This window comes from Amia ocellicauda, chromosome 16 (genome assembly GCF_036373705.1).
Source record: "Amia ocellicauda isolate fAmiCal2 chromosome 16, fAmiCal2.hap1, whole genome shotgun sequence".
Lineage (NCBI taxonomy): Eukaryota > Metazoa > Chordata > Actinopteri > Amiiformes > Amiidae > Amia > Amia ocellicauda.
Window position 1 is genome coordinate 13,202,010 of NC_089865.1, and position 17,858 is coordinate 13,219,867.

General features: G+C 36.7%; 1 protein-coding gene across 1 annotated transcript; it reads left to right on the top strand.

Moving 5' to 3' along the window:
- The first annotated feature begins 1,203 nt into the window (after positions 1-1,203).
- On the top strand, positions 1,204-17,112 carry mtx2 (metaxin 2). The gene is made up of 10 exons (XM_066687393.1): positions 1,204-1,373; positions 3,609-3,656; positions 4,555-4,601; positions 9,890-9,962; positions 12,149-12,225; positions 12,918-13,010; positions 13,876-13,914; positions 14,711-14,836; positions 15,351-15,427; positions 16,720-17,112. Exons 1-10 carry the CDS (start codon positions 1,334-1,336, stop codon positions 16,928-16,930), a joined length of 831 nt encoding a protein of 276 aa, XP_066543490.1. The 5' UTR covers positions 1,204-1,333; the 3' UTR covers positions 16,931-17,112.
- The last annotated feature ends 746 nt before the right edge of the window (positions 17,113-17,858 follow it).

Consider the following 17,858-nt stretch of genomic DNA (forward strand, 5'->3'; position numbering starts at 1 on the left):
GATTTGACAAGCTATGTGGTCTTATGTGGTCATATTTTCAGACAGATATGTGAAGTAAAACAAATAATCAATGATTGTACAATATACACACGCTCACACAGATGTATTTCAAACTACAACAATTATTAGTTTCTCAATTGCTTTTGATATGCTATGGTTTGCTATGGGATTTCCATCTGTAGTTAACTGAGCAATGTTAGGCGATAGTTCTTCACTTTTGAATAAACAGTTTTCCTGTTTCGGCCTCAGCCCCTCTTGTTCTCATACCTACCATTTATTTGTATTGTTTGATTTTAGTACATACATTAACCTGTAAGTCTAAAACACCAATTGTACTAACTCGTGGCATATTTGTAAAGACATTATTACATTTTTCAGTGTATATATTGTTATATATAATGAATGTGCCGGTCTCCCTGGTCAGTTGACCTTGACATGGTATGGGATGCGTTTGACAGGAAACTTTAAAAAGAAACTGTCAAAAAGTAACATATACCCTTTGCAGACCTATAATACAAGGAGGGGGTCTAGATGTAATACTGTATATTGCTTGACAACTTTACATTTCACCCCAAATCAACATGTTTAATTGTAACTACCATGATTTTGAATGTCTGTCTGTATAAACGTGCAATTTGCACTTATAACTTAGGCCTATATTGTGTTTATCGTGGCACTGCAGTGGTTAAGCCTATTTAAATCAGTGACGATAGGAAAGCCGTGAACATACATAAAACATCACAAAGACAACTAATGATTAAAAAAGGGGAGTGCACTGACTTCAAACATCTGGATGATGGCTCCAATGCGTCCCTGACAGCCGGGCGCAACGCCATGATTGTAGCAACAGGCAGAAGCAGCCGCTCACCGCGGCCTCGAGTTGGACTTGGAAATCGACATGACAGGACATCTAAGAGAAAGAGATAAAACAAATGCTCAAATATAACATGGTTATATTATAAATTAAGTGAAAAATCTGCCACGAAAAGCAAATCTGATTTATATTATATTTATATAGAAATAAACAAATCAACCCGGAAGTAATGCTTATGCTGCACCCGGAAGCAGTTGGTAGCGTGTGTTATGGTCGCGTGCGGTCGTGTAGCGCAGGTTTCCGCAGATCTGCGTGGCTACACCAATGGGATCAAAGCAATTGTGCAGATCTGCGCAGACCTGCGGAAATCTGCGCTACAAGAACGCGACGTCTGTCAGACGCAGGGTTCACATCCCGAAGCCTTCTGTGCCCTTAACCTTGTAGGCTGTGCTGGAACATTATTTTCTTTCTGTATCTCTTAACACAAGTGTACATTAAAAGTTGTTTTCATCTGTCGTCATGTCTCTTGCTGCAGAGGCGTTTGTATCCCAGATAGCAGGTAATAAGATTCATATGTTACGATAACAAGGACGTATTTATTTTTCAGATGCATCATTAAGGCTGTCAGTTAATACGCGCTTTTAATGCAACTGTTCATTTTCCTGCAGCCAGGATAAGTGTCTGTGTGTATATCAGCAGATGTGTTGTTTCGTCCGTTAATTTACGGCGCTCATCTGGTCAGTGTGCAGACACTTTAAATTGAATGTATTGGGTAGGTTGTCACCTCACACATATGGCATAAAAACATTGTGCATGCCACAGTGAACAATTCACTTATTTATAGAAATACCCGTGTCCTCGTACAAATAATACATGACACTAAATACAGCAGCAGTGAATAATGTTGTAATTAAGACAACCAAATAAATACATGGACAATTAGCACATTAGAGAGGGATGATCTTCTCGATACTGAAGACATGGTATATATACTTAAACTGGAAAATACTTGTCAGGATGATAACTATGAAACTAAAAACTACAGGTTTGGTATATAAATAGCTTTAGACCCAAATAGCTCAGTAGTTGTAATACTTTCAGATAGCTCTTGTGAATGTCTGAAATACATTCTTGTTTTGTTACAAAAACAATATAACCAGCAGATGGATTATGAACAAATGTTGATGCTGCAGAAGATGCTCCACATCTTTCAAAGGCAATTTTAATGATACAGATTTTGTTGACATATTGTGGTTTAACTATGTGAAATAAGGAACAGAAGCTGCATCGCTGCTGCCTTTTCATTTTGTTTCAACTTTGTTTTGTATTTTTAGAAATGGTTATAACTTCTGTCTCAGGTGGGTGGAATTATGAAGCAATTAGATGGTTTCTCAGAAGAGGAAGATTGTACTGGAAATGTGCAGAAATGGAGTATGAATAAAACACATTTATGTTCTGCTTCCCCCTTTGGATATTTAGTTTGCAAAGCTACAACTGAAATATATTTGGATCATATTCACATTCTGAACTGTCTATTATAATATAATAATCTGTGAGCAGAAGGGTTTTGAAAGGCTCACCCGTGTTTAATTGTCAAGTCTAACAGCTATTAAGTGGTACAGTGAAATACACGAAACATCAACATTATTTCTGTTGATGTACAGTGAGAGTAACAAGTATGTGTATGTATTTCATGATTCAAGAATATTAGAGGAATCGTAATATTTTACAAAAACTCAGAAAGGCTATTTATTGTTCATGACGGAATGAGTTTAGCAACAGGCCAAGAATTCCATAAAGAACAAAACACTACCTCAACCTCAAATGTGTTTTAAAATCTTTTCTTATGTGTTTACAATTGATTTTGTAATGGCTTCACATTTGCAGACTCATCCATTTACTGTTTTAAATTTTTAAAAAAAGTTTTTGTGTTCCTCTGTGACATACAGTACAGTTTAATTCTATCATGTATATTTCTTATTTAACCTTTTAGCAAAGGTATATATCTGACATACGTGTTACAAGTGAAGGTAAAATGACATGGACTAGATCAACTAGAACTTTGTGGCTTCAAAATTATTGAGACATCCTTCGTTTTACGACATTTATAATGTTTTCATCTTCAGCAGTTGTGAAAATATAAATTGTTAGGAAAGGAAAAACTGATGATGCAGAATATATTAAAATAATGTAGAATGTGAGACGTAGTGAAATTAGCCTAGGGTGAACCAAGTTGCATTAGGTGGACTGAGAAGGGGGACTATTGATCAGCAATGGCAATTAACCATGGGTTACCTTTCAGTTAATAACCGATTAAGACCTGTAATCAACAGGTGATTTGACGACTTATCTTAATATTTATTTCAATGAAGTAATGAAGGCTAGAGAAAACCCTTAAACCCTTGAGGCCTAGAAATGCCTGAAAGTCTTGAATTCTTTTGAAGTGTCTGGACAATTGATTTGAAACACCAAAAAATGAATACAGAATGCACCCATAAGTGGATGGTAAAACAATAAACATGTCTGTCACCTAAATACCTAATTGAAATCTTTCAAGTTATATCAAGGAGCAAAAGATCTAAATCTGTAGACTATAATTGAAATCTTTGAATGTTGGGTAGTGTGTGCATACATTCTCTCTCTAATGAAAGACGGGGTTGTTAAAGGTGTTAAATGTGCACACTGCAGGCATGTATAGACTAAACAAGGAAAAACACTGTGTAACGTATATTTGTGCCATGCGGCTTCACTGTGCGGTACCTAGTTAATTATGCATGCCATTTGTTTCATACAGCTGCAGAACCTTGGCCTGAAAATGCAACACTGTTTCAGCCTCTGAAGGGTGAGTAATTCATTTCGCAATTAACAGTGCAGGCATTTGTGCTACAACAAAAGACTATGCCTTTCCATAGAGTGTCACAGTATATGGATTAGGTATAAATAAGAAAGGAAAGTAAATTAAAACAGTAAATGTACACAGCATAAAAAAATACACTGTTATTTGAATATAACAGCCCCCCTACCTTTTTTTAGAACCAAAAAAAACAAAACAACAGAGCTTGCTTGAGGGGGTGCTTTCCCGTGTTATTGACCTGTTCTGTAGCTGCTGTGGGCAGAATTAAATGATGCAGTAGCAGGAGGGCTCGGTAGATTTACTGCACCAACAGCTGAGGCAGCAGATTTCTGAAGCTTTGTGGTAAAGCACAGCTCTTCGTTTAAAAAAAAAAAAAAGTAGTAGAAAAAAAGGAAAAAGATACTGTTAAAACAGATCGGGAAGATTCAGGCTGGCTTTAGCAGCTCTTCATATATCATAAGATCACATTATAGCCCCCATTTGGGGCTCAGCAGCATGCTACAGTTGTCAGAAGACTGCAAAGTAATGAAGACTAATAGTTACCAGCCCCAGTCCTCTAACCAGATATTTTTTTATTGCGGCAAACTTGTCATCTTTCTTTCCTGTGTCAGACTGAGACGAGGCTTACAGCATTCATTTATGAAGGTTTTTACACTCTGCCGTTACTTTCTAATACGTCTTTAGAGATGTATGGACATATGTATTAGTGCGGGTCATTTAAACGCTTACCTAATATATAAAAGTGATAGTGATATTCCAGTGTTATGGTATCTTTGAAACAATAAGTATCTTATAGCATAATTGAAGGTGTGCAGCCCCATCGATCATTTTCCTATGAGCAAGAACTTCTAAATTCTAAAGAAATGCTTTAAACTTTGTTTTGCAGATGACCAAATACTGCTCTCAGATCATGCCTCATCCCTTGCTGTTCAGGTAAAAAAATAAAACCATGGGTATATATATATACATACATGGTTTGCATGTGTTGTTTAGTTAATGTATTATCTTGGCTAGCAAGAGCAGCAGTGTTTGCTATAAACATATATTACACAGAACAGTAATTGCACATGGCTAGGAATGATAGTGTAAGTGGGCATCGGGGATCAGTAACCTTGTTGTCTAATGAAACCGAAGGAGATCAATTATTATAAGTCAATAAGTGTTTTTCCTATTAATTTGTCGTTTAGTTGCAATTTTATTTTTATTCCACTGTAAATATTATGAGGACAGTACATCTTACATATGCAGATATGGGTTGACTTGACAGATGAAATAAATCAGTGCTACAAAATATTATGTGGTATATATTGCTGAAATAGGTGCAACTGATTATTCATTAACCCCCTCATTCTTTTACTTTCAATTTAAGGCATACAACTAATTAAAAACACTAACGTTAAAAGCCATTTCATCATCCTTTTATATATGACGATGCAGACCCACAAAGATTTGATATTGTCGAGTTTTGCTTATCATAAACTGGTTACTTCTACACTCCTGAAATTTAAATATTTATCTTCAAAGGCTCATAATTCCATCACCGACTGAAAGACAAGTTTCTGATTAAGCAAGATGGGAGTAATAAATAACCTCTTTCTTGTCCGTAATATTTTAGACCCAAATATATTAAGAGTCCCTTTCCACTTTGCTGATACCCACATGGACACCCTTTATAGCATTTTCAATATGAAATTATGACTGAATAAATTGCATCTTCATTTATCTTCGAGACCCCTCAGTGATAACTGAGAATCCAGGCTTTCAGCATTCCAGAGAAAAATTGCGTTACATCATTATATTAGTCTTCTGCTGCAGTATGAAATTGATTGTTCTGGAAAATGAACCTGGCTTCACTATAAATTACATCTATGGGTTCTAAGGAATCTGTTATTTTGTTTAAAATAGTACCTAATATAATTAGAGTTCTAATTTATGTTAAACTACAAGTGTGCCTATTACAGTAACAGGGTTTGGAATTTAATCTGTCTCCCGGATAAAGAATGATCCAGTGCGGTTTTCATTTGTAACCTCAGACACATTATTTCACTAACATAGTCTGTAACCATTAGATATGAAAAATGGATTATTATACAGACAGCTTTATTCATGATTTTCACTTTTAAAAGTTAACATTCCTTCCACGGAGCGGAAAAGTTAAAAAATGGGTAATTAAACAACTTATCATATGCCCAAGACACCTTTAGAATAGCAATGGAAACTGAGGTCTATTCACAGCTAAGGTACGGTAACCGTACAATGAAAATATGATGTATGACATACCTGAAAACATCATACAGCAAAAGTACCAAAGTATGTTTATCAAATAAATGAAGCTCATGTTGCCAGGATTGTACAACAAAGAAACATATGGAAGCACTTTCAGAATTAAATCTTAGATTGAAGGCATGTGTGTGTACCTATAAACTAAAATGTTTTTAAGAAATCAAGGCTGGAATAGGTAGGAGTATTTGAAGAAACTTGGGAAATGAATTATGTAGTATTTTAAACTCATATCTTTCCTCCCTAAACTAAGCAGTGAAATTCATGGGTTCACCATCTTGGTGAACACGGAGAACATATTTGGTAGCCCTTTGCTTAATGTGACCTAAAGTAACATTGGTTGTGTTTTGGTCCAGATTAGTGTCCAAACCATTTCAGAAACGTGTATCTTTCAATGGCACGTACATATTTTTATGCAACTTCAGTTGCTGTTGAGCCATTCTTTTACATAATTGAATAAGACTTTGTATTGAAAGTACTCACGATTTTTCGTCAGGATTTTGTTACTCTGTGTTTATACATGTTTAAATGGGGCTGCACTTTATAACCAGTGACACTCACTCCACTAGGAGGTTTAACAGTAGTAATACATGTTTTGTGTTGTAGACAGATTTGTTTCTCTTCTTGGGCTCGATGTTGTCCAGTGCTCATTAAAGTGCAGGTTGACAGTTCTGGGGAGTTGATAATGGATGTCTTGTAAGGCCAAGTATGAATTCGATATCCATAAAGTACTCCTTTTTCACTGCCAGCCAACACAGGTAGTGTCCATAGCTCATATAGTAGAATAGCAGGAGTAGAATAGGGGATGGTAGGCTTTCCTCGTTGAGGCTTCTGAATAAGGTGGCAATTAGTGATGGATTAGGTGGTTGTGTCCATTAGGATCTAGGCTGAAGCCATCGGAAATGGCTAAATAAAACTAAAACAAATCCTAACCTGGACCCTGTTTCTGACCAGGTTCCCAGGAGTGGACACAGTGATTGCCTACATTAGTGGACATGCTGGGCCCATGACACCTCACTATTTAACCCCTTCAGAACTGGGAGAGCTGAAATAGTATACATTGGGGCTGGTGTTTTAGATATATTTTTCATTCAATCCTTCAATCATATTTTACTGAAAAATATTACTTTACATTTCACAAGGATTTGACTTTAGAAGTTGTATGGAAAACTGTGATCCTCATGAAGGTGAAATACACAGCACATTAAAGGAGTAATTATGTTTGTACAATTGTTTTTTAATATAATGGCAAAATAAATAATTTTATCAGCTGGCAGAAAGTCCACACACTAGATCTCTATGAGCTTAATGAAAAAGGAGGATATTTTAGATGTCATTGTGCAGTCCTGGCAACTGGCATAACAACAAATGCATTGAGTAGTGTGCAAGTGAAACAAATGATACATTTACAGCACATGTGCTTGTCAAAATGTAACAGTCATCCATTGTCAAGGGAGGGTGTGGTAAAAAAAAGAAAAGACAATTACAAAAATGCTAGCTGTGATTTATTATTAGAACAACTATTAAATCAAGCTTTTTTTTCAATTAATACAAATACAAATATTTACAAATGCACCAGAACAAATATAGGCCTATAAGAGTTAATTTCCCCCCTCTTTAGTTTCATGTTTTTGGAATCAGAAAATGTTGTTTTGTTTTTTAAAGCAGATGGCTTGTATTTATTTTGTGGTAGTTGTTTATTCCTCTCTGTAAAGCCAATATTAAATTATTCTGCATGTTCCGGTATACATTTAATTTCATTTGTAGTTTCTCTTCTGACCAGAGGAGGTGAAACAACCTTTGGCTGCTGGAGGAATAAAGTAACACATATCTAGTGTTTTGAGACACAGAATTGACAATGCATTTATCTTTGAATAATGTAAATGTCCTGAGAATACCGTGGCAGTTGTTTGGAACAGGACCCTGTCCTCAGTGTGTCCACCGAGGCCAGAGCTGTCAGCTAGCGCGCTCGCAGCTCTGGCTCCAGAATAATTTCAATGGTGTCTCCTGAAGTGCACCGAGGAGCTCTCTGCAGTCGAACACTCCTCCTCAGGCTAGGAGCATAGCCTTAAAGTTAATTTAGAGTCCTGTTGTAAAGGGAATTAATGTGGTAAGGCTGGCCAAAATTAAACTTCACTTTCCTGTCAAGAGGGAAATAAAAGGCAGTAAAAAGATGTTTGGCTAGTTGCTTTCTCTGGTTTAGAAATTCCAGAGGTTTCACTGTTACAAATCAGCTGAAGTTTGAATTAAACTGATTAGTAGTATTGATATTTTTTATTTTTATATTGAGGTGGAGAGTAGAGATCAGGAAATCGTGAATTAGCCTATCTAATCATTGCATGGATATCACCTCTTCTCTAGGAGTGGTAGAGAAGTAGCAATTTCAAATTAAACACTTCACGGGCGCCTTTTCTAAATGTAATGGGCTGGTGCCCCAACAAATATGTTTGTTCAGGCTGAATGACTAAAACACGTATGGCTTAAAATTAATAGCTGGTGGCAGGCTGGCAGTGCTGTTCAGTGAGGCAAAGTGCCAGTAAATTGTTTGTCTTCTGCAGTACAGTCCTATAATTCTTCTGGGAACCAATGACATTGTGCTTGCCAAACAAAATAATGATAAATAGAGGAAAATCAAACTCAAAGATTTTTAGATTTTTTTTCTCCCTCTGTGTCCTGACTCTCTACCCTGTTCTGAATACATTTTCTCTTCTGAAGTGCAATTTTAGTATTTCTGTCTTTTCAGATTATATTATGAAACATACAATGCTGTAATGTTACTTTACTGCAAGACACTGGCTTCCTTTGAAATCGTTGCATAAAGATGAGACAGTTGGTTTCTACATCGCATGTATGTAAATGCAATAATTTATCATTTTCAGTACATGTTTTCCCCATAGTTATCTAATCTTCTGTTTCCATTGTATAATACGTTCTCCCCAAAACACAATGGGAGAAAAACACTGTTTGAACAATACAACAACCATCATGACAATTTGAGTTTCGAACAAACACTATGGGATAGTATTATGGATAAAAAAGAAAATAAAGAAATGGCTATCATCATAGGAATCAATAAAGAACATATCTGTTTTATGGTGGTCAGTTGTGTTATCTTGAATTCTTATAATGCTCTAAATGTTTTTTGGTTGCATATTTTGCTTGATGGGATTTGCTTGGTGCATTCAATTAATGGAAAAGATTATTAATAATTGTCACTTTAAAATATTTTACATTTATATGAGAAATCAACAACAACACTCTGTGGCAGGTATGTGCAAAATGCAGTATTTGCAATAGTGGTAGAGCACCAGTTAAACTCCTTGAGTCCTTGTGTAGTGTGAAAACCCTTAGGCATCAAATAGTATTCGTCTTAAGTTTCTGGTAAATGCATAAGAGCAGGAAGAATATCAAAATGGATAATGACAAAAGCAAATGAGATTTATGATTTGCTATCGTTCTAATCAATTGCTTGAGGTAATTTTTTTCCAACACCTGTATTTTATGGTTTTGTAATATATTTGCATGAGGAGAGGGGTTATCTGCCCTGTCCTTTTCCCTGAGTAACTACCTTTCCCACATTCACTTAAGCGGAAGAACCAACAATTACTTCATCACATTAATTTGTAATGGCAGTCACCAGAGAAGTACACAAATAAACTGCAAATTAATGAAATGATTGCCTGAAGTGTGTAATTTATACACTGCGTATTAGCATCAGTGCAAACACTACATTTCTGTGTGTACCACAGATGTACCAGAGGTGAAAATAAAATGTGCACTAGAAATAATAAGACAGCTGGGTTCCCTTGTTCGGCTGTCCCCGGGAACCTAGCTTACATGCACATACACTTAGAAACATGCACGTGTGTTAGTATGAATGTGTTTTTTCCAGTATTGAATTTGCCATCCCGTCTTTTATTTATTTATATTTCAATTTGCAGGCATATCTGCGGATGTGCAATCTGCCCGTCCAGGTGGTCTGTCGATCCAATGCAGAGTACATGTCCCCATCTGGTAAGTCTGTTGTTCCCGGTGTGCATCTGAGCTCTGGAGTTACAGTGTCATGGCAACCATATTTCAGCTTGCAGCCATTCGGCGTCACCATTAGATGCAGCCATACTAATTGCTCCTCTTCTAGGGTTTTCTAGGGTTACAAACAATGCAATATATACTGTTGTGTGTGTGTAATGCACCCATAACAGTGGGTATGTGTTTATTGCAGACGCAGCTGCAGTACATAGTAAACCTAATTAATATTTAAGCACGGTTCCAGTGATTTTTCAAGAAACCGAGTACAGTTCAAACTTGTCATTGAAAGGGTGTGAGGTTTTTATTAGTCCAGCAATGTCAGCTGATCCAGTGAGATGATACGGAAGAACCGTTCAGGACAGTGACCTTAATGTTCTTGCTCTAACCATCTACAATGGAGGTATAGTAAAATAAATTTTAACACGGGTTGAAACCTATGCAACGTCTGCTTTGCAGCTGAGAATTTTGCTATATTGTAAAGCAGCTTTCCAACTTGCTGTCCTGCAGTTTGATTTACTTATTCAAGGTATTATTTTGAGTTAATGGATAACATTGCACCTATCTCAGAATAATTATACCAGGGCTTAGTAATTTTGTGGATGAAAGATTTTGAGAACAATAAAAACAAAGATGATTTTTATTTGAAACAAAACGTGTCTTTTACTACATTTTAGAGGGCTGTGTATGTGCATCTCATGAGCACTTTTTCTGTTTATAAGGAACATATGTGAGAAACCCTAAGAGACCTCTGTTCAAAGCAACCTGCATTTCTTTTGTAATACACTTTATCGTATGGATGCAGATGAGGCCTTTGTTGGAGCATCACACCTCATCCATTACCCTAAGGCTGCCAGTGAGATAGTGAAGAATGAATCTATTGAAAAGGACCATGACAGAACCTGCTGTTAGTGTGAACTCTATGTGAACTAGGCCTAACAGCAGGTTCCATGCATCAAATATATATACATTTTTCACTTTTGTGCCAATATTTAATGCAGTTTACCACTAGAAACGGATCCCCCATTACCATCTACCTATTTATCAATCTGTCAATCTCTTTGCCTCTCTGCATATGGTATCTCTCTTGTCTGACTCTATCAATCTGTCTGTCTGACTAAATCTGGGATTTCATGGCTATCATTTTGGTCTTATAGATCTCAATCTACAGTCCATCTTTCATATGAAATAAGAATAAGAGGTACAACATCATGTCACAGTGCTCTGCATCATGTTTATTTTTGTAACCATTTTGTAGCTTTATACATACATACATATATACTCCTATATACACTTAAATAACACAAGCAACTTCTGTGGGATTTCCTCATTCTGGATTCTGGTGTCGACGTTGCTTTTTTAATTCAGCATTCAAAATCCTATTATGACTAGATTTAATTTCCTTTTAGGAAATGTGAGCACATTGTTGGATGCTAACAGACTTTTTCCAGCCCTCACACATAATAGGCTATCTTTCATAGCTCCTGAAAGAACGTTATTAATTTCAGCTCAGCAGAAAATAGATTTGCGGCTTGAGAGATCTAGTTAACTGATTGACTGGGGCAATCTGAAACTGCAGAACAACTCAGAAACGGGGCCTGATGGAGGAGGTGAAAAAAGCCTGACTGAGAGACGGAGAGTCGAGTCAAGGTTCACTGTGCATCTCCGCATTATCAGCAGCATGAAATTGATTAATTTCAGAGCACACCAAGAAAAATTAATCCACATTTGCCATTACTATCAAAACATCACCAAGCAGTTTGGAGAGTTTACTAAATAGTAGAAATAAGTAAGATTGTCTGTTGTGAATAAACGAAGTAACCACCTCAATGTGGCCTTTGATTCAGCTAAATTCTACAAGCATGACATTTTGTTGCTGTCGATTTTCTAAAATAATAGATAAAATAAAAAAATAATGAACCTCAATGTCTTGGTGCAGACAAAACACTTTTTGTGCTTTCTGACTTGTGCAGAAGCCCTTTGGCAATATTGCCACTGACTCTGGTTGTGTGAAAAGTCATTGGACACAATTTAATTTCTGTCAGCTCTCAGGCTGACTGACTACAATGGATTTCTTTACGCTTTGTTCCACTTCTGACTGCAGAGCATTGTAAGCAGGTTATGCAACCACTTTTCTGCCTTTTTCTTTCTTTCTTCCCTTTTTTTGCCCTCAGGTAAAGTGCCCTTTATACACGTTGGTAATCAAGTTGTATCGGAACTTGGTCCGATAGTCCAGTTTACCAAGGCGAAGGTAAGAGAAACTTCTTCTATACGAACGCATTCAGTCACAGAAACTGCAGGACCACTTCATCCATCATTCCCAGGCACATTGTGGCACACACATTGATTTGACAATTTATATAAAAACATTTATGAATGCTCACCACCACCACTAAGCTATCAGATTTGTCAAATAAAACAAAATGTGTCTTTGATGTATTTTTATATATTTAAAAAGGGTAAAATCCATAGATTTTGTCCCAGAAGGCTTAATGTGGGAAGGAACTCTCATCCTTGGTGCACACATTAGTTACATTACATCCTATGAGGGAAACTGACAATACATTATTTGAGCACCTATTGTGGTGCATAAGCACTAAACGTATCCTACCATAACTTTAATGGAATCATTTGTGAGTATTTCAAGTTTAAAGTCGTAAGTCTAAAGTATTATTTTGGATCCTAAAACAATGTTTGTAACCATCAGAAGCATGATGAAATGCTGCAATTATTAGTAAAGAATTGTAGGTGTCTTATTTGTAATCTATCTTTTTACTTTTACTTTGATTCAAAACAAGACTCACCCAGTTCAAATTATTGATTAGATTAAGTCCGATTAAGCACTGTTTTGCAATAAGGTCATGATTCCCTTTTTAACTGTGGCTGTCCTGGAGCAAAACTGACTGGAATTATGTAGCACATACTTGTTCTTTGTCCCTTTAGGGCCATTCACTTAGTGACGGACTGGATGAAGTCCAGAAGGCAGAGATGAAAGCCTACATGGAACTTGTGAATAATATGCTGCTGACAGCTGAGGTACCGTAACTTTTCAAAACTTATGTAGCTTTGGCTCTAAATAGCAAATGACTAAGAATGCACGACACATTTTTCTTGCTTCTTGTTGGCAGTGGTTGATGTTGCTTCATGTAAACCTGACACACTAAAGGACTCCTAATGATTTTTAAGGGTTCTTTTACAGTAGTCAGCATGTAGTAACCTTGATTTGAGCTGCATGTATTTGAAGAAACATTTCTTTCTTGCTTAAATTTACCTCTGTGTTCTTATATGTATGATTTGAAAACTTCAAGAGAAAGAAATGAAAGACTCCTTTAATGAGTCTGAAGGTTATCTGATAGCAGTATGTCACCATATGCATTCAAATGGAATTCTGGTGATTTAGTTGCACATTTCACATTCAAACATTGAAACAGTTTTTGTTTTATCAGCCACACACATGTACTGTTTATCTACCCTCATCCTATGCTTACTGTGTTCTATTAATAACAGTGCAGTGGTGACAATTAATTAGTGCATTGATAAGTCTCTATTATCCTCCCTGATTGTCTCCATCAGGAAAGTAAATGAGCAATCAGTGCAGCTGAATTAATGAGAAATTAAAAGGGTCACCCTGACGTTTTTTCATTTTAATTAGTTTCACCTACTGTTTCTGTTATTTCGCAAAATATTTATTTTTACAACAAACACTCCTTTCTGTGCTATGCTGATAATGTATCATTACACTCCAGAATATCATTAATGAAATGTTTGTAACCTTTTAATATTGCAGCTGTTCCTTCATAAATCACAAGTAAATATGAGTAAGGATTACATTTGCACGGTGTAAAGTCTTTTTCCTATATGCCGGTTCTAAGTCTGCTGAGATTCCCTTTGTGCTTTGCAGTTGTACATCCAGTGGTGTGATGAAAACACAGCTATGGAGGTGAGCATTTTCACAGCATTTATCTTAATTAAAATTTAATGAAAAGGGGCTTTCTTTACAATTGCAGCTCCCAGCTCATAAATGATACATTGTACTTTACAGCATTAGTAATACAGTGTTCATTTACTTTGCCTGTGCATACATTTTCAAGAAGCTACATGTCACTTTTTTTCTCCCTGCGACTTTTATTGCTAGTGGGAGCGCTTACTGTAGAGTTAAGATGGAGCGTTTTTTAAATGTTATAACATTGCTTTGTGACTATTATCTTAAAGCTGGTTGAGATCATAATACACTCAACAAATATAATATTTTTACTTGCATATGTGTACAGTTGCATTTATCATGATGGGTTATATTTACAATTTATAAGATTGTTTTATTTTTGTAAAAATACAAATCTGTAAATTACCCAATACAGCCTATAAACTGATTAGTGTTCATTTTGGCAATTAATGCCTCATTAAGAATTAATCTTAAATCATACATATATATATGTATTTGCTTTATAAAATACCAATACAAAATAAAAAAAGTACAGCTTTCCCATGTGCAAGTGCAACTCTATTGAATTGTAAGGGCAAAAATTAAACTTATATACAATAGCAAACTAACTAGTAACTAATTAACTAGTAACTGACACACACTTGGAAAATAAACTATATTCTATTAGTAAACGTTGTAGATTTGCATTTCCCCCCACAAAAGCAATTAAAAACTATACAGTTAATAACTATACTTTAACAAACACAGCTCGAGTTTTATTTATTGATTGATTTACTCTTCATTTATTTTTAAGATTACTAGGCCGAGATTTAGCAGTCCTTACCCATGGCCCCTGAGTCATATCCTGGCTTATCAGAAACAGTGGGAAATCAGGCGCAAGATGAAAGCCATTGGCTGGGCAGGGAAAACCCTGGAACAGGTTAGTATTAATGTTTGTTTGTTTAGACGTGAACAAGCTTGAGTAAAAGATTAAATGTAACCCTCAATTAATTTAAACACATTTCAGGTGGTTTGTTTATTCTTTTTGCATGTGTTAGGGATGTTTTTTTTTTTTTTTGCAAAACCAGAACATATGGAAGTCATTTAAACATAAAAGATGATTTTAAAGAAAGATTGATTGCTGTAAATTCTACCGCTGAGCGAGATTTTAAAAGTACACCCAAGGCAGCAAAACACTCATCCTCAACCTACTCTAACGAAACCACGAAAAGTAAAACCCTCATACCATGAAAACTCTGACATAATCCTTTAACCTCTCCTAATGGAAGCAGACAGTAAAAATAATAGGTATACATGCCAGCTCTTTAAAAGTAAAAGGTGAAAGCATAAAGGTTTAGTAATGTATTTAAAGTAATAACAATATTTTGTTGTGCCCAGTTTAGCAGACAAGGGGTTAAAACAAGACTAATTTGGTATTGCTCTCATTTCTGTAGGTGTATGAAGATGTGAGTCAGTGCTGTCAAGCCCTGTCACAACGATTAGGGACACAGCCCTACTTCTTCAATAAACAGTAAGTTTTACATACATTCTGTATCCGGTTTCTACTGCTGAAAAAACTAAGAAATATATCGCACTGCAAGATTTGCTTGAATACGTGACAGTTTTACGAGACATTATTTGATTCAGTGGAGATTATTTTACAAGGAATAAAGGTATCCATGCAGTCTTTCCCTTTTCTTGCCAAGATCTTTAACTTGTGATTATAAAACTGAAATCTCAGCCATGGCACAAAATGCTGAGTGTGTCGTGTGTGTTTATATTTACGAACACTTCATGTCTTAAGGGCACAGGGGATTCCAACCTCTCAATAGAGCCGCACATTTGGAATCCGTGTCAGTCTTTGTGTCATTAACTGATAAGATTAGTGTTTGTTTTCCAGTTTTATTCGAGGTATTTTAACCAGCGCTAACTTGTTTGGCTGCTGCTGTATGTGCTGCCTCCCAGCTGAAGCAGCTCTCAGCTTCGAGAACCTGTGAGATGCAGCTTCCAAAGGCTGCTTTCTGTGCATCTGCTTGTGGTCGGTTTGTGGGGGGCAGAGAAGAGTGGAAAGGGTGGTGCTGGGGTTGGCAATCCCAGCTGGAAATGGGTCACAAAAGGTCAACCTCAGAGGGAGGGGCCTTACTGTAGGTAAAACAGGGGACATGTACTGTCCGAGCATGCACTGTCCTTTGATTTCGCTGTCATGTTTATTTCCATTTGTTTAGCCTGTGGTACAAAAGAAATGGCTCCAAAGGCTGCATCCATGTAGGTTGCATTTCACTGGTGTCAGGCTGCTTGGCAGATGAAAAGCCCAGAAGAGCATTTCCTTGTTTGATGTGCACCCCTCCTTTAAGAAGAGGCTTTTTGTTATGCACACTAGCTGCAGGGAAGACTACAGGAACAGACCTCCAGTTCCTCCTTTTTTTTTTTTTTTTTTTTTTTAAGATGGGTGAAGGGTAGCCAGGAAAATGATAAAATACTGTACCCTACTTACATTGTTTTATGCAGGCCTGTGCTCACATTTTCTTTAATTTCTGTTGCATAGGGAAATTATAATTAATCTGTTAATGACAGCCGGGTTTGTCATAAGCTTGGGGAATGTATAATAAATTGCAGTAATAAAAATTAAGATTGCATGCATCAGTGAAACCTTTGGAGGTTTTGTTTAATTTAGTTACAAAATGCCAGCAGCTGACTGGGCATCCGCAGCCGTACCTTGAGAATGCTAATTTCTGACTTGCGCTTAACCTGGTACGGTTATCGGAGACCGGTCGGCAGGGGAGGGGGAGGAAACAACCGCCTAAATTGTTTTTTTCTTTTCAGACCAACTGAACTGGATGCTCTGGTCTTTGGACATCTGTTCACCATCCTCACCACTCAGCTCACGAGCAATGAACTGGGGGAGAAGGTGAAGAACTATAGCAACCTGTTGTCCTTCTGCAGGAGAATAGAGCAAAACTACTTTGAAGATCACGACAAAGACAGTCTCGCCAGTTCAGGTTCTCGGTTCTCTAAAGGCCCGTCACTGATTTGAAGGGTAGTCCCGGAGCATTCCCTTTCTTCCCGTGTGTCTAATGGAAGGAATTTGTTTAAGAGAATTTAGTGTTAGAGGTAATTTTCCATTTACATGTTGTAACCTTTTGCACTGTCTATGGATACATTTTCTGGAATAACATTGAAATGGAAAGTGCCTAATTATAAAAATCTCATATTGAAGTCTCCCTTTTTTTGGATTATTTAATGCATTGATTATTTTATATCTCCAGAGATGTAACTGAAAAGTGCCAGGCTGATCAAAATCCTGAGAAGAAAAAAGTCTTGAAAATAATAATGGTGTATGATGTAATCAATCCTAGTCACATTTGTGGTCAGCTTCATTTGTGGCCAGAGATTGGTTGGTTTTCTCTGCACATTCTTTTTAAAGGGTTTAACTCAAATTAGTGTGCACAGTGCTCTAAAGAGGGTTAAAGGTTCTCTCGCATAATGGTGTGTTTTTCACTTCTTGGGAACTTAAAAGCTCTCTCAATCATTTGTATATGCATAAAATGCATTACAGCCTAATATCTAAAAATTGAACCCACTCGATGTTCCACAAAGCTGTCTCTGTACCAGAGGCCCTTCACACAAGGCATCTCACACACAGTCCTGCTTTAGAAGAACAAAAGAGCAACTGATTTGCATTTCACATTAGAGGATTATCATGTTAGCTGATATAGCCCCAAACTGGTAAAGCTGCTCCTTTCCCAAGTCTTGACAAGGGTTCACTCAAAGAGAAGCTTTGTGATTACAAGGTGATTAGCCCCTTTTACATTAGCATTCAAATGATGGTTGTCTTCTTAAAGTAAGCTGTGTTCAGGGTCACTGTTAACACTTGGGAGAGAAGGTGCCCGGCTTTCTGTCTGGTCAGGGCTCAGCGGTTTGTTTTTCTTGGATCATTTGTTGGTTGCTTCTGGATCTGGTCT

Excerpts from the sequence above, each read along its gene's own strand:
- mtx2 (XM_066687393.1), top strand. The coding sequence starts at position 1,334 with ATGTCTCTTGCTGCAGAGGCGTTTGTATCCCAGATAGCAG. Across the intron at positions 12,226-12,917 it reads TCCAGTTTACCAAGGCGAAG|GGCCATTCACTTAGTGACGG; the intron begins GTAAGAGAAACT and ends TTGTCCCTTTAG. Across the intron at positions 15,428-16,719 it reads CCCTACTTCTTCAATAAACA|ACCAACTGAACTGGATGCTC; the intron begins GTAAGTTTTACA and ends TTTTCTTTTCAG.